Source organism: Microcaecilia unicolor, chromosome 12, assembly GCF_901765095.1.
Source record: "Microcaecilia unicolor chromosome 12, aMicUni1.1, whole genome shotgun sequence".
Classification (NCBI taxonomy): Eukaryota; Metazoa; Chordata; class Amphibia; order Gymnophiona; family Siphonopidae; genus Microcaecilia; species Microcaecilia unicolor.
The window spans coordinates 16377801-16393445 of NC_044042.1; the positions used below are offsets into that span (position 1 = coordinate 16377801).

A 15645-nucleotide genomic window follows, 5' to 3' on the forward strand; every position below is an offset into this window, starting at 1 on the left:
CATACCTGTCTACCTCCCAAGCAGTTGCATTCTCCTTTAAGTTTCATTAAAGACTGAAGCAGTCAGCTCATGACAGTGGCAGGCAGAAAGGGATCCACATGCTTTGTAACTTGAAAATCCATATCTGCTTATGTTGAATGACCAAAACAAAAAGAGAGGCAAAGATCTGCCAACAAGCAATACAAAAAAAAAACGTAAGAGAAGTGATTTATTAAAACAATTACCCGATGTGGTTACGTTTCGCCCACAGTAAGGCGGTGTGAGTCTTCCATACTTACACTTTTACTTTCAGCTTTCTCCTCCCCACCATGGGTCAGATGTCAGAAATTAAAAAAATAAAAATAAAAACTTCTTATAAAAGGGGGTTAAACTTTACTTCACTGATAATATCACAACTAAAAAACCAAAAAGGCTCAGTTCCACCTTTATAAAATAAAAATACAAGCTAAAAACATTCTGGAATGCTTAAAAAATTGATCTAAAGCAGTGGTTCCCAAATCTTGTCCTGGAGGCACCCCAGCCAGTCAGATTTTCAGTATATCCACAATGAATATTCATGAGATAGATTTGCATGCAGTGAAGGCAGTGCATGCAAATCGCTTATGAATATTCATTGTGGGTATCCTAAAAACCTGACTGGCTGTGGTGCCTCCAGAACCAGGTTTGGAAACCACTGATGTAAATTAAAAATTATTTGAATCAAAACGAACTAGATAGTGAATAGTATTCTTCTCCGAGGACAAGCAGGCTGCTTGTTCTCACGACTGGGTTGACGTCCACGGCAGCCCCCACCAAACGGAAGAAAACTTCGTGGGCGGTCCCACACGCAGGGCACGCCCACCGCGCATGCACGGCCGTCTTCCCGCCTGTGCGCGACCGTTCCCGCTCAGTTTTTTTACATTCCGCGCTGGAGAGAGACGTGTTTCCGTCTCTAAGTCAGCCCCGGAAACCGGATTGCGGCATAGCCGTGGGTTTTTCTCTTTTCGAGTACGCGTTCGCATGTTATTTCTTAAAAAAAAAAAACAGCGAAAAAGAGTTTTCCTCGTCGTTTTAGCCGCGAGGGCGCGTCCTTGTGGCCGCGCGGTCATTTCTTTTCGGGTGTGCTTTTCACCGCCACCATCGACGATTTTGACTTCGCCGACGCGATTTTTCCGTCGATGTCCTCGAAGAACCCGAGCGGATTCAAAAAGTGTGGTCGGTGCGGCCGGCAGATCTCGCAGACCGATACTCACACTTGGTGTCTCCAGTGCCTCGGCCCGGAGCATAATTCCAAGACGTGCACAGGTGGCGAGGCAAGTTCTGCGGGACTGTCTTTTTGGAACTTGCGCCGGCCCTTCAACGTCGACCTCTACGGCATCGGTGTCGACGGCCGGGTCTTCGGTACCGGTACCGATGTCGACGAAGTCAGTGCCGACTCTGGCATTGACCCCAGGAGTACAGGTACCTTTGGCCCGCCGGCCTGACGGTGGTGGTGAGCGGCTGCGCGGGCAGTCCGCCACGGCCACTCCCTCTGCTCAGGGCCATCGGGACCGAACCCTGTCAGATCCAATACCTTGAGGCCGGGGGGTTCCACCTCCTCCTCGTCTCTTCCGCCGAGCGCCGATGACGGGCATCGCAAGAAAGCCAAGAAGCACCGTCATCGGTCGCCCACAGCGCACGGGACTGCCAGCTCCGGAACATCGAGGGACGACTCGATGCCCAGGAAGCGGCAGTGCTGGGAGGAGCGTTCCCCCTCGGTCGAAGAGGTGTCGCTGTGTCAGTCCGCGGGTACCTCGGTACCATCTCCTGGACCCGAGCAGCTTCCGGCACTGGCATCCACACCGGCCCCTCTGCCTTTCCCGACAGCGGGCCTTGACGAGTGCCTCCGAGCCATCCTTCCCGAGATCCTGGAAGGGCTGATGTGCCAGGTTCTGCCGGCACTGGGGGTGCTTGCACCCCGGTGCCGTTGATGGAGGCGCCGGTGGGCTCTGGCCCGATGCTGAGGCCTCCGAGTGTCGACCGCCACGCAGGTGGAGTCCCCGTCGACGTCGATGGAGGGAGCTTCGTCCCCGCCGGCGCGGGAGTTCACCGTTCGACGCCATCATCGAGGACGTGGTTCCTCGCAGTCGAGACGGGCCCGGTTGAGGTCTGAGCTGAGAGAGCTCATGTCCGAGACCGAGGAGGAGGCCTCGTGGGGGGAGGAGGAGGACCCCAGATATTTCTCCTCAGAGGAGTCTGTGGGCCTTCCCTCCGACCCCACTCCTTCACCAGAGAGGAAGCTCTCGCCTCCTGAGAGCCTCTCCTTTGCCTCTTTTGTCAGGGATATGTCCATCAGCATTCCCTTTCCCGTGGTTACTGTGGATGAGCCGAGGGCGGAGATGCTCGAAGTCCTTGACTATCCATCACCACCTAGAGAGTCTTCCATGGTGCCGTTGCACAATGTCCTTAAGGAGACACTGCTTCGGAACTGGTTGAAGCCACTATCTAATCCCCCCATCCCCAAGAAAGCAGAGTCCCAATACAGGATCCACTCAGACCCAGAGTTGATGCGGCCTCAATTGCCTCATGACTCGGCGGTCGTGGACTCTGCTCTCAAGAGGGCATGGAGTTCGAGGGATACCGCCTCGGCGCCCCCCTGGGCGGGAGTCTCGCACTCTGGACTCGTTTGGGAGGAAGGCCTACCAATCTTTCATGCTCGTGACCCGCATCCAATCATACCAGCTCTACACGAGCATCCACATGCAGAACAATATGCGGCAACTGGCGGACCTGGTTGACAAGCTCCCTCCGGAGCAGTCCAGGCCTTTTCAGGAGGTGGTCAGGCAGCTGAAGGCGTGCAGAAAGTTCCTGTCCAGGGGTATCTATGACACCTGTGATGTGGCATCTCGAGCTGCGGCCCAAGGTATAGTGATGCGCAGACTCTCATGGCTGCGTGCCTCTGACCTGGACAACTGCATCCAGCAGCAGCCGGTGGATGTCCCTTGCCGGGGGGATAACATTTTCGGCGAGAAGGTTGAGCAGTTGGTGGACCAACTACACCAGCCGGAAACCGCTCTCGACAAGCTCTCCCACCGGGCGCCTTCAGCATCCACCTCTGCAGGTGGACGTTTTTCCCAGGCCCGGCAGGCTGCACCCTACGCTTACAGCAAGCGTAGGTACACCCAGCCGACCCGAAGGCCTCCTCAGGCACAGGGACAGTCCCAGCGCGCTCGTTCCCGTCAACAGCGTGTGCCTAAGCAGCCCCCTGCGCCTCCACAGCAAAAGCAGGGGACGGGCTTTTGACTGGATCCATGGGAACATAGCCGCCATCAAAGTAGCCGTGCCGGACGGCCTGCCGGTCGGGGGGAGGTTTAAACTTTTTCACCAAAGGTGGCCTCTCGTAACCTCCGACCAGTGGGTTCTCCAAATAGTGCGGTGTGGATACGCCCTGAATTTGGTCTCCCCTCCACCAGATTGTCCACCGGGAGCCCAATCCTTCAGCTCCCATCACAAGCAGGTACTTGCAGAGGAACTCTCCGCCCTTCTCAGCGCCAATGCGGTCGAGCCCGTGCCACCCGGGCAGGAAGGGCAGGGATTCTATTCCAGGTACTTCCTTGTGGAAAAGAAAACAGGGGGGATGCGCCCCATCCTAGACCTGAGAGGCATGAACAAATATCTGGTCCGGGAAAAGTTCAGGATGCTTTCCTTGGGCACCCTTCTACCCATGATTCAGAAAGACGATTGGCTATGTTCCCTGGATTTAAAGGACGCTTACACTCACATCCCGATACTGCCAGCTCACAGACAGTATCTCCGATTCCGTCTGGGGACACGTCACTTTCAGTATTGTGTGCTGCCCTTTGGGCTCGCCTCTGCATCACGGGTGTTCACGAAGTGTCTCGTGGTGGTTGCGGTGTATCTACGCAAACTGGGGGTGCACGTGTTCCCGTATCTCGACGATTGGCTGGTGAAGAGCACCTCAGAGGCAGGAGCTCTTCGGTCCATGCAGTGCACTATTCACCTTCTGGAGCTGCTGGGGTTTGTGATAAATTACCCGAAGTTCCATCTCCAGCCAATCCAATCTCTGGAATTCATAGGAGCTCTGCTGAATTCTCAGACGGCTCAGGCCTTTCTTCCCGAGGCGAGGGCTCAGAATCTCCTGTCCCTCGCTTCCCAGACCAGAGCGTCTCGGCAGATGTTGAGACTCCTGGGCCATATGGCTTCCACGGTCCATGTGACTCCCATGGCTCGCCTTCACATGAGATCTGCTCAATGGACCCTAGCTTCCCAGTGGTGCCAAGCCACTGGGAATCTAGAAGATGTCATCCGCCTGTCCGTCAGTTGCCGCAATTCGCTGCACTGGTGGACAGTTCGGACCAATTTGACCCTGGGACGTCCATTCCAAATTCCGCAGCCCACGAAGGTGCTGACGACGGATGCATCTTGCCTGGGGTGGGGAGCTCATGTCGATGGGCTCCTCACCCAGGGGGTGTGGTCCCCCCAGGAACAAGATCTTCAGATCAACCTCCTGGAGCTCCGAGCGGTCTGGAACGCACTGAAGGCCTTCAGGGATCGGCTGTCCTACCAAATCATCCAAATTCGGACAGACAATCAGGTTGCAATGTATTACATCAACAAGCAGGGGGGCACCGGATCTCGCCCCCTGTGCCAGGAAGCCGTCAGGATGTGGCATTGTGCCTGCCAGTTTGGCATGCGTCTCCAAGCCACATACCTGGCAGGCGTAAACAACAGTCTGGCCGACATTCTGAGCAGAGTCATGCAACTGCACAAGTGGTCGCTCCATTCCAGAGTGGTACGCAAGATCTTCCGAGAGTGGGGCACCCCCTTGGTGGACCTTTTCGCCTCTCAGACCAACCACAAGCTGCCTCTGTTCTGTTCCAGACTACAGACACACGGCAGACTGGCGTCAGATGCCTTTCTTCTCCATTGGGGGAACGGCCTCCTGTATGCTTATCCTCCCATACCTTTGGTGGGGAAGACCTTACTGAAGCTCAAGCAAGACCATGGCACCATGATTCTGATAGCGCCTTTTTGGCCCCGTCAGATCTGGTTCCCTCTTCTTCTGGAGTTGTCCTCCGAAGAACTGTGGAGATTGTTTTCCGACTCTCATTTCACAGAACGACGGAGCGCTTCTGCACCCCAACTTTCAGTCTCTGGCTGTCACGGCCTGGATGTTGAGGGCGTAGATTTTGCTTCGTTGGGTCTGTCTGAGGGTGTCTCCCGTGTCTTGCTTGCCTCTAGAAAGGATTCCACTAAGAAGAGTTACTTTTTCAAGTGGAGGAGGTTTGTTGTTTGGTGTGAGAGCAAGGCCCTAGAACCTCGTTCTTGTCCTGCACAGAACCTGCTTGAATACCTTCTGCACTTATCAGAGTCTGGTCTCAAGACCAACTCAGTAAGGAATCACCTTAGTGCGATTAGTGCTTACCATTATCATGTGGAGGGTAAAGCCATCTCTGGAGAGACTTTAGTCGTTCGATTCACGAGAGGTTTGCTTTTGTCAAGGCCCCCTGTCAAGCCTCCTGCAGTGTCATGGGATCTCAACGTCGTCCTCACCCAGCTGATGAAGCCTCCTTTTGAGCCACTGAATTCTTGCCATCTGAAGTACTTGACCTGGAAGGTCATTTTCTTGGTGGCAGTTACTTCAGCTCGTAGAGTCAGTGAGCTTCAAGCCCTGGTAGCCTATGCTCCTTATACCAAATTTCATCATAACAGAGTAGTACTCCGCACTCACCCTAAGTTCCTGCCATAGGTGGTGTCGGAGTTCCATCTTAACCAGTCAATTGTCTTGCCAACATTCTTTCCCAGACCGCATACCCGCCCTGCTGAACGTCAGTTGCACACATTGGACTGCAAGCGAGCGTTGGCCTTCTATCTGGAGCGGACACAGCCCCATAGACAGTCCGCCCAATTGTTTATTTCTTTCGACCCCAATAGGAAGGGGGTCGCTGTCGGGAAACGCACCATCTCCAATTGGCTAGCAGATTGCATTTCCTTCACTTACGCCCAGGCTGGGCTGGCTCTTGAGGGTCATATCACGGCTCATAGTATTAGAGCCATGGCAGCGTCGGTGGCCCACTTGAAGTCAGCCACCATTGAAGAGATTTGCAAGGCTGCGACGTGGTCATCAGTCCACACATTCACATCACAGTACTGCCTCCAGCAGGATACTCGATGCGACAGTCGGTTCGGGCAGTCGGTGCTGCAGAATCTGTTTGGAGTTTGAATCCAACTCCACCCTCCAGGACCCAATTTATTCTGTTCAGGCTGCACTCTCAATTAGTTGTTCTTCGTAGGTCAATTTCTGTTATGCCCTCGCCGTTGCGAAGTTCAATTGACCTGGGTTCTTGTTTTGAGTGAGCCTGAGAGCTAGGGATACCCCAGTCGTGAGAACAAGCAGCCTGCTTGTCCTCGGAGAAAGCGAATGATACATACCTGTAGCAGGTGTTCTCTGAGGACAGCAGGCTGATTGTTCTCACCTACCCTCACTCCTCCCCTTTGGAGTTGCGTTTTACTCATTCCTTTGCTTGTCATTCAATTGAGCGGGAACGGTCGCGCACAGGCGGGAAGACGGCTGCGCATGCGCGGTGGGCTTGCCCTGCGTGCGGGACCGCCCGCAAAGTTTTCTTCCGGTTGGTGGGGGCTGCCGTGGACGTCAGCCCAGTCGTGAGAACAATCAGCCTGCTGTCCTCGGAGAACACCTGCTACAGGTATGTATCATTCGCTACCCTGGCAAGCTCAAATTGCTAATTAAAATTTTAAAATGCTGCAGGAAGGCGAAGAAAATGTTAAAAATAGTTTGAAAACCTATGCGTTCCAGCGGCCAGTTTTTTCCTTTGAATATTGGACCGATGTTCTGAAATTCTCAGCAAAAAAGGATGAATGTTGCTGGTGGATGAAGGAGGTGCAGTCTCCTTGGCTTCAGCAGTCACTCTCAGCTTTGATGATCAAAGGCAGCTTCTCAGTCCTGCAGCTGTGGCAATGGAAATTTGGGGGGCTAGGAGAGTTGAAGTGCATATTGTTGGTGTGGTGTCTGATATGTTTGTAGGAGCAGTGCCTGATTAGGGAGTGGATTTAGCTACCAGATTTTTTTCTAGTTTTAGGAGCAATAGATGGTGAATCTTCAGCTTTTTTCCTTAGTTTTGCTGGATTTTCATTTTGAAAACCAAAGACCATTACTCTTGAAACTTATTTGCTTAGCTATAGATGGCTTGGATAAGTCCTTTTCAGGTCAGTCTAAATCCCTTACTACTCAAGTCTCTTAAGTTAACAGCTGTGATTTTGTTATTTGCAATGGAGATTGCTGATAGGAGTTGATGAATTCAAGATTAGGAAAGTTGGAACAGGATGAAGCTATGTTGGTTAAAGCCCATCCCCTTCCCCCCCCCCCTCCGCCTCCGATATTGAGCCTGCAGCAGGAAGTGTGATTAGCTGCTGCCAGTAGTGCTGACCCTGGATAGTCAATGGTGTGCCATTTCTGGTGACTGCCTGACTGGCATCGAATATCCAGATTTTTTTTGGGCCAGCTCTAGCTTAGCTGGCTATATGAATATTCAGTTCTGGCTGATTAAGTTAGTAGCGGGCAAAGATATGACTGCTATTTATGTGGTCCGATTTGCCTGCTAAACTTAGCTGGCCAGTGCTTGAATATTCATGGATAGCCGACTATATCACGTGATATAGCTGGTTAGCCACTATCTGTCATATTCTGTATAGCGCACCTAGAGATCTGTGCCAAAATCCAAGCGTATTCTATAACAACGTGTGTAACTTAATTGGCTTAACAAGCCAATCAGCATATTTAACAGCACTTAAGTGACAATGAGCACTAATTCGCAATAATTAGAATTTATACGCATAATTCACTAAGCGTATTCTGTAACGCAGTGCGCCTAACTTCTGATGTGCACATGCAAAAAGGGGTGTGGTTATGGGCAGGGATATGGGCATTCTGAAATTTACGCGTGTAGTTATAGAATATGGCCCTCCGCCTAAATCTACGTGCTGGGATTTAAACCACGTTTTCATTGGTGTAAATGGAGACATGTAGTTTTAGGTGCTGGGATATCAACTAAGTGTATTCTATATAACATGCCTAAATCTAGGCATCACTTATAGAATACGCTTAGTCAGAAATGTTTTCCGTGCTGATTTTTTAGGCGCCATATATAGAATCTGGTCCTATGTGCTAAGCGCTAATATTCAGTGGAGATAGCTGGTTAACTCAAACTGAATATTAACGTTTAGCCAGCTAAGTGCTATTTAACCGTCCAGGAGCTGTTCCTGGCTAGTTAAATAGCACCGAATATCAAGCCTAACTCATACATTGGAAACTTGAGTCCTTGGAAAAATATTAAAGAATTCTAAGATTTATCAGTTTTCTAAAAATACCTTTCATTTCTGCAAGAGATTTGCTTAGAAGATATATGATTGTACCAGTGTGAATGACAGTGGGGCCTGGGGCCTTGAAAAGACATTTTAAAAGTTAAACAAAAATCGATTTATTTATGTGCAAGGATGAGGGTGACCTGTTCCCTTCACAGGTCAAGAGGAAATATCCACAAAACTAGTCCTTATATATATAAAGTTCTTACCCATGACCTGCTGTGGCAAGGCCAGGTGTGCACTAGTCGGGCTCTCAAAAGGCAGCACAAACTTCTTTTTTGTTGTCTAGACCCCAAATTAAAGTACTGTCTTCCAGTATTCAGCACAGTTGAGTCCCGACTTTTGTCTTTGTCCTTAGTTTTAAAGACAAGTTTCAGCAGGGTTCCAAGATAAACTTCGTCTACTTGAGTATAGTTTCAGCTTCTTATGCTTCGTTGGTGGATGCATAGGGTGGGAGGCATCTCCTTTATCCTTGGGGCCTCCTTGTCTGATCTGTGCTGAGAGTTTTTATCCTGCTTTGACCACACCCTCCCTAATGGTTAGTGCAATGGGTTGCAGACCTGGGGAACCGGGTTCGATTCCTGCTGTTGTCTGATGGTCGGGCTAGTGCAGTGGGTTGCGGACCCAGGGAACCGGGCTCAATTCCCACTGCTGCCTTCCTAGCTCTACCTCATAGTAAATCCCTGGTTTGTAGTGGAGTGGGTAGGAGCAATCCCCAGTCGCTCCTGCCCTTGCTGGCAGCAACGCCATTTGGTAGAAGGTGCCGGCAAGGGCAGAAGCGACTAGGGATTTCTTCCTCCTGCTCCACTAGAAACCAGGGATTCACTGTGAAGTAGACATAGCGGACCTGGGGGGAGGGTTATGGAAGGGGGAGGTCCAAGGCCCTTTAGAGTTTGGGGGAGGGCTAGGTGGGCTGGCACAAAGGAGGGGGCTTGATGGGGGAGTACATGAGGGGTTTTCTGATTGGTGGGGAGGTGGTGCTCAGGTGTTCTCCTTTACTGCCTGTTGCCAGTCCACTTAAGTGTGGCCCCCAGTGGCCTGATGTTCCCAAGTGGAACAATAATATTGCATGTGAGGTGACTTGCAAGCAGCGTTATTCTTTTACCATAGGAGTCGGCTACCTACAGCACTGAGATACCACAGGTTGTGAGTCCAATGGTAAATCAAGGTACGGTAAAAGCCTGCCTTTTTTCACACCTTCCCCGTCCCCCATAAATATATTAAGCAGCTCAGCTAAATCAGCTGAATATCCAGTTAATGTTAACCGTATAATTTATCTTGTTAACTTTTACTGGGTATTCGGCCACTGAATATCAGCTCCTATATATTTAAGGTTTGTTGATTGTTTTTTCATAATTTATTTTTTAGAGCAGCAGAATAAAATGTTAAGAGAAACTGATGAAAAGTTAGAAGAGTTGATGGTGCAGTTTCAAAGAACTAAAAGTTCTTTACAGAAATCTGAGGTAAAATTAATATTTTATTAAATCCTACATAGAGTGAACTAAGATTACAGTCCTAAAATTTCCTAGGTTGCTGGATAATTTTAAATTTATTTTTCTTTTTCCAGTGTATAACTGGCATATTTAGAAATGGTTTTGGCCATTTAAGAATGAAGAAGAATATATTGTTTTTCAAATGACGTGATGTAATCTGTTACATGTTATATCATTGAAAATGTGCTTAAAATAATCATCTGTTTTGAACTATGGATGAGTACTACTACTACTACTACTATTTAGCATTTCTATAGCGCTACAAGGCGTACGCAGCGCTGCACAAACATAGAAGAAAGACAGTCCCTGCTCAAAGAGCTTACAATCTAATAGACAAAAAATAAAGTAAGCAAATCAAATCAATTAATGTGTACAGGAAGGAGGAGAGGAGGGTAGGTGGAGGCGAGTGGTTACAAATGGTTATGAGTCAAAAGCAATGTTAAAAAGGTGGGCTTTCAGTCTAGATTTAAAGGTGGCCAACGATGGGGCAAGACGTAGGGGCTCAGGAAGTTTATTCCAGCCTTAGGGTGCAGCGAGACAGAAGGTGCGAAGTCTGGAGTTGGCAGTAGTGGAGAAGGGAACAGATAAGAAGGATTTATCCATGGAGCGGAGTGCACGGGAAGGGGTGTAGGGAAGGACGAGTGTGGAGAGATACTGGGGAGCAGCAGAGTGAGTACATTTATAGGTTAGTAGAAGAATTTTGAACAGGATGCGAAAACGGATAGGGAGCCAGTGAAGCGACTTGACTAGGGAGGATAATTTTCATAAAAAGTTGGCTAACGAGTTAGCCAGTTATTTCCATGAGGTGTCCATGAGTGTAGAAGCTTCATGTCATGTAGCAGCTAAGAAGTGTATATGTATTTCACAACATGCATGCTTTCAGTTGCATTAAAGGAGTGGAGGAGTAGCCTAGTGGTTAGTGCAGTGGACTTTGATCCTGGGGGACTGAGCTCAATTCCCACTGTAGCTCCTTGTGACCGTGGGCAAGTTACTTAACCTCCATTGCTCCTGGTTCAAAATAAGTACCTGAATATATATAAACCACTTTGAGTTAGTTGCAAAAAAAAAAAAAAAAAAAACAACCCTCAGAAAGGTAGTATATCAAGTCCCATTTCCCTTTTCCTTAAAAAGAGGTGTTTTCTGGAACATGTTGAAGTTGGAAGAATAAACTACACATTCATAATATAATTTTCAAATCATACATATAATGCCCTATATGCTTTTCCTACAGATTTGGAGTGAAAAGTACACAGGTACTTTTATATCTGTATTAAGGGGGTAATTCTTTAAGTAGCTGCTTACATTTAGGTAGCAGGAATGGGTGTAATGTAAATGACCTCTTATAGAATACTGCCAAGCAAAAAAAGTACACTCCATGATTAGGTGATGCACACTTTGTCGGTGACCCTGCGCACGTTCAGAGTTTTGGTGGAGTGTGGATGGAGTGTGCAAATACATTCTTAAATTATAACATTCTATAATTTCTGCGTTCTGGCTAACATCTTGGTGTAGGCATTTACATTAGTGGTCTTGCTTTAAATGCAAGCATGTTTCTGCCACTTTCACTAGTATTCTATAAAGAGAAGTAGGTGCCTACTTTTCTTTGTAGAATTGGCTTGAAATAGGCACCTTTTTTATCATTTTATTCTAGGCACCCTGTTACAGATTACCCTCTAAGCATAAGTCATACAGTTTCTCTTTGAAACTTGGCTTACACATGCATGGATACAAAAGTAACAATTTGCTTTGAGATTAGGTGACTTAGGGGGTCTTTTACTAAGCCACGGTAGCATTTTTAGCTCATGGTAAAAATCAGCTGGTGGTAACTATGCTAGAAGCATGGATTGCCATCCTACCCAAGCCAGGCAAGGACCATACGGAGTGTGGCTCTTATCGCCCAATCTCGGTTCTAAATGCCGATGTAAAGATACTAGCTAAAGTGTTGTATAACCGACTGGTGCCATTGCTTCCGGCGATTATTCATCCTGATCAAGTAGGCTTTGTGCCATACAGAAAAGCTATGGACAATACTCGAAGGGTAGTTGACCTAATGCATCTGGCTGGGAGGGTAAAGAGGCCAATGTGTTTTCTCAGCCTAGATGCTGAAAAGGCCTTTGACAGGGTCCAGTGGCCATATATGTATAAAGTGTTGGAGGCATTTGGGATAGGTCCTCAGTTTCGTAGCTGGGTTCGATCCTTTTATGATTCACCCAAAGCATGTGTGAGGGTTAACGGGGCAAACTCAGCTATGTTTAACTTGTACAGAGGAACCCGTCAGGGCTGCCCACTATCTCCTTTACTATTCGCCATGGCTGTGGAGCCTTTTGCTTCCACAGTACGGGCAGACCCGAATATCACCAGTGTCACTATAGCGGGGAGAGAACACAAAATGGCACTTTTTGCGGACGACGTGCTCCTGTTCGTTACTCGTCCCCTGGTTACGTTCCCTAGCTTGTTGGAGGCGATTAGCAAGTACTAGGCAGTGTCTGGCTTCAAGGTGAACATGACAAAATCTGAGGCCTTGAATATATCTCTCCCTGATGAGCTGGTACAGTCATTAAGATCCTCCTTTGCCTTCAGATGGGCACCTCAGCAGATTAGGTACCTGGGTGCAAATCTTACAGTTAACTTAGGAGCCCTCTTTACAGCAAACTATAAGGGGCTAGCACAGGCCATCTCGGGAGACCTGGATGGGTGGGATGACCTGGGGCTTTCATGGTTCGGTAGAATAGCTGTTGTTAAAATGAATGTTTTGCCTCGGTTGCTCTACCTATTCCAGGTCCTCCCACTTAAGATGCCTAAAAAATACCTTTCGGCCTTGCAGGATCGTATTGTGCGATTCATTTGGGCAGGGAAACGCCCGCGCTTGTCACGCTCGTACCTGTACCAGGCTAGGAGGAGGGGGGTCTGGGGGTCCGCAACTTGAGCTGGTATTATAGAGCAGCCCAAGCATGCGCAGCCATTGAATGGTTTCAGGAATACCCTGACAGACTATGGGTGCACTTGGAACATATTCTATAGGTCAGGTACCTTTGGGAGCAGTGATGTGGCTCCCCAGTCAGTTCCGGTCACTTGGGGAAGAGTTATGCCCCTCTATCCATGTCACTCTGCATTACTGGGATAGTTTGTTTCTCAATAGGAAGTGTGTGTTGTCGCGCTTATCTCCTATAGCTTTCAATCCACTATTTTATCCTGGGACAGAGAAGGGGGTATTTACGTGGTGGCACGAGGAAGGTTTAAAAATGTGGGGTCAAATGTTTGAAGGAGATGCTCTATTACCTTTCAATGCTATGGTGGGGACTTTCCCAAAGTTGAAGGGTGATGATTTTGCCTATTGCCAACTGTCACATTTTCTTAAAACACGAGCTGTTCGTGAAGTGGTAACTAGGGAAAAACACTCTGGAGGAAATTTGCGAGGGGTCCACCACGACTAGTGGTTTAATATCGCGTCTATACAGCATCATTAACCTACGGGAGCCTAGTTACACTCTCCATAGGAAGAGCTGGCAGAGGGAGCTGGGTATAACTTTGGAAGAGGTAGAGTGGGAGAGGCTGGAGCGAACTATGGCGAAGGTGTCTTTTAGGGAGAACTTGGTAAAGGTGATGTTCCGTTGCTACTTGACGCCTAAGCGCCTTCAGCGCATTTACCCTGCATCATCGGGCTTGTGCTGGAGGGGCTGTGGGGTTAAGGGCACGATGGGACACGTTTGGTGGACCTGCAGGAAAATATGGGCTTACTGGAAATCGGTACATAGCAGGTTGCAGAAGTGGCTGGGATGTGAGGTCCCGTGGAGCCCAACCCTTTTTCTTTTCTCTGCAAAGGCTGTGGGCCTCTCGCAGGCTCAACAGACCTTGATAAGACATGCTATAAGTGCAGCTAGAGTGGTGGTGGCAACTTATTGGAAGAAGCCCTTGGCCCCTCCAATAGTGAGATGGCTTAGTAAACTGAGGCATGTTTGTGAAATGGAAAGGCTCCTAGCGGAAAGGCGTAATCAACAGCAAAGGTGGCACTCAATATGGGACCCTTTTACCAGTTAGGCAATGAGTCAGTGAGGCATAGGGGAGATCAAGCGCCACTAGGGGAGGTGGAGACCTAACTGGGGTAGTGGGGGGGGGGGGGGGGGGGGGGGGTTGTAGTGGGGGGGGGGGGGGGGGGGGTTGGTTAACTATATAAAAAATGTTACATAAATTTTGGAGTGTTTTGAGTTCTCAAGTGGAAGGTTAACAAGGACTGTTATTGTTATGTACCAAACAGTTAAGGTGAATGTCGAACGACTTTCAGTGGCTTGGTGCCTTATTTCCTTCTTTTATTGTATGTTTAATCTGTTAATAAAGACTTCATGCAAATAATAAAAAAAGAAATCAGCTGGTGGTAAATGCTGAGATGTCCATAGAAATATAATGGGGTTCTTGACGTTTACCACCAGCTAATTTCTATCACGAGCTAAAAACACTACCGCGGCTTAGTAAAAGACCCCCTTAGTGAAAATTACTTCAGTAAAGGTCTAAATCAATCCATTGTAATTTTCAGTGGCTTAAATTCCACTCAGCCCTTGCAGGAGAGGAAAGCTCAAGGGATAAAGGGGGAGCTTACTTGCATCCAATCTCATATCTCTAGAGATGGACCACACTGCTTAATTTGAAATTATGCCACAGGTCATTTTATATTCTTATCCATCATTCATAAACCATTGAAGTTATTATTTTCATAATTTGGAGAACTGTGCTCTAAGATCACTTTTCATGACAGATGTTGTGAATATACAGCAGCATTAGTGGCGTACCGAGGGCGGGGCGGTGGGTGTGGTCCACCTCGGATGCGTGCTGCAGGAGGGGTGCAGGGAGCAGCCGCGTAGCTGTCGGCTCCGCAGGTTCCTTGTGCTCCCTCTGCTGTTACTTCCTGTTCTGGGGCAGAGGGAGCAGGGAACAAGTGGAGCCGACAGCCACGCGGCTGCTCCCAGCATCCCAGCAGGTAGGAGGAATGCACCTGGGGGGGGGCTTGGAGGTGATGTGCAGGGGGGGAGGGTGCGCAGTGGCGATCCGCACCGGGTGGCAGCCGACCAAGGAATGCCACTGAGCAGCATCAACTACAGCAATAATGAAATTGTTTTAAACACAGTTATTGTTGTAATACAGGTCTGCATTAATTTGAATCTAAAATGAAATTCCTTCTTTATATTTGTATAGGTTCCTCTTTACTAAAATGTGCTTCTAGGGAGGCAATTGTGTAACAGAGTTGCTATCATTTACATGTGCATCATGCACATAAATGTTTAAAATACTAACATATATCTGCATATGTGTGCACATATGCAAGTGTATGCCAATATTCTATTCTATACTGTTCTGTAAATACGTGTGTATCTTGGGTTCTCTGAGACCAAGCAGGCTTCTATCTTCTCACAAGTGGGTAACACCGATCTGCGTTGCCCAGTCCGGCACTTTGCCAAAGCTAAAAATAGAGCTTTGTGGAGCCATGCGTAGAAATTAGAATTACCGCCAGGGGCACATGGTAGTAGGTCGGTAGTTCTAATTTGACGCTCGTACGGGCGTAGGCACCTATGCATCTTAGTAAAAGGGCCCCTAAGTCTTAGAGACACTGCAGTTTGGAATTCAGCTTCTTTGCATGCCTTCTCAGGTGAAATTCAATGTGAGTTTGCTCCTTTGATTTTCAGAGGTGCCTTTGTTTCCAATGCACACCCCATCACAGAATATTTATTTTTCTTTCATTCCTCTGTCAATTGCTTTGTGTTGAAGTTGAGGGAGCTCCTTCTGTTCCTCTTCTAGATGA

General features: G+C 48.5%; 1 protein-coding gene across 1 annotated transcript in view; it reads left to right on the forward strand.

The window, feature by feature from the left end:
- The window catches only part of LOC115482081 (synaptonemal complex protein 1-like), a 265107-nt gene that overhangs the window by 121112 nt on the left and 128350 nt on the right, over nucleotides 1–15645 (forward strand). Inside the window, exon 3 of the mRNA XM_030221644.1 lies at nucleotides 9730–9824. Within this exon, the coding sequence (XP_030077504.1) occupies nucleotides 9730–9824 (95 nt within the window). The remainder of the gene's footprint in view (nucleotides 1–9729; nucleotides 9825–15645) is intronic.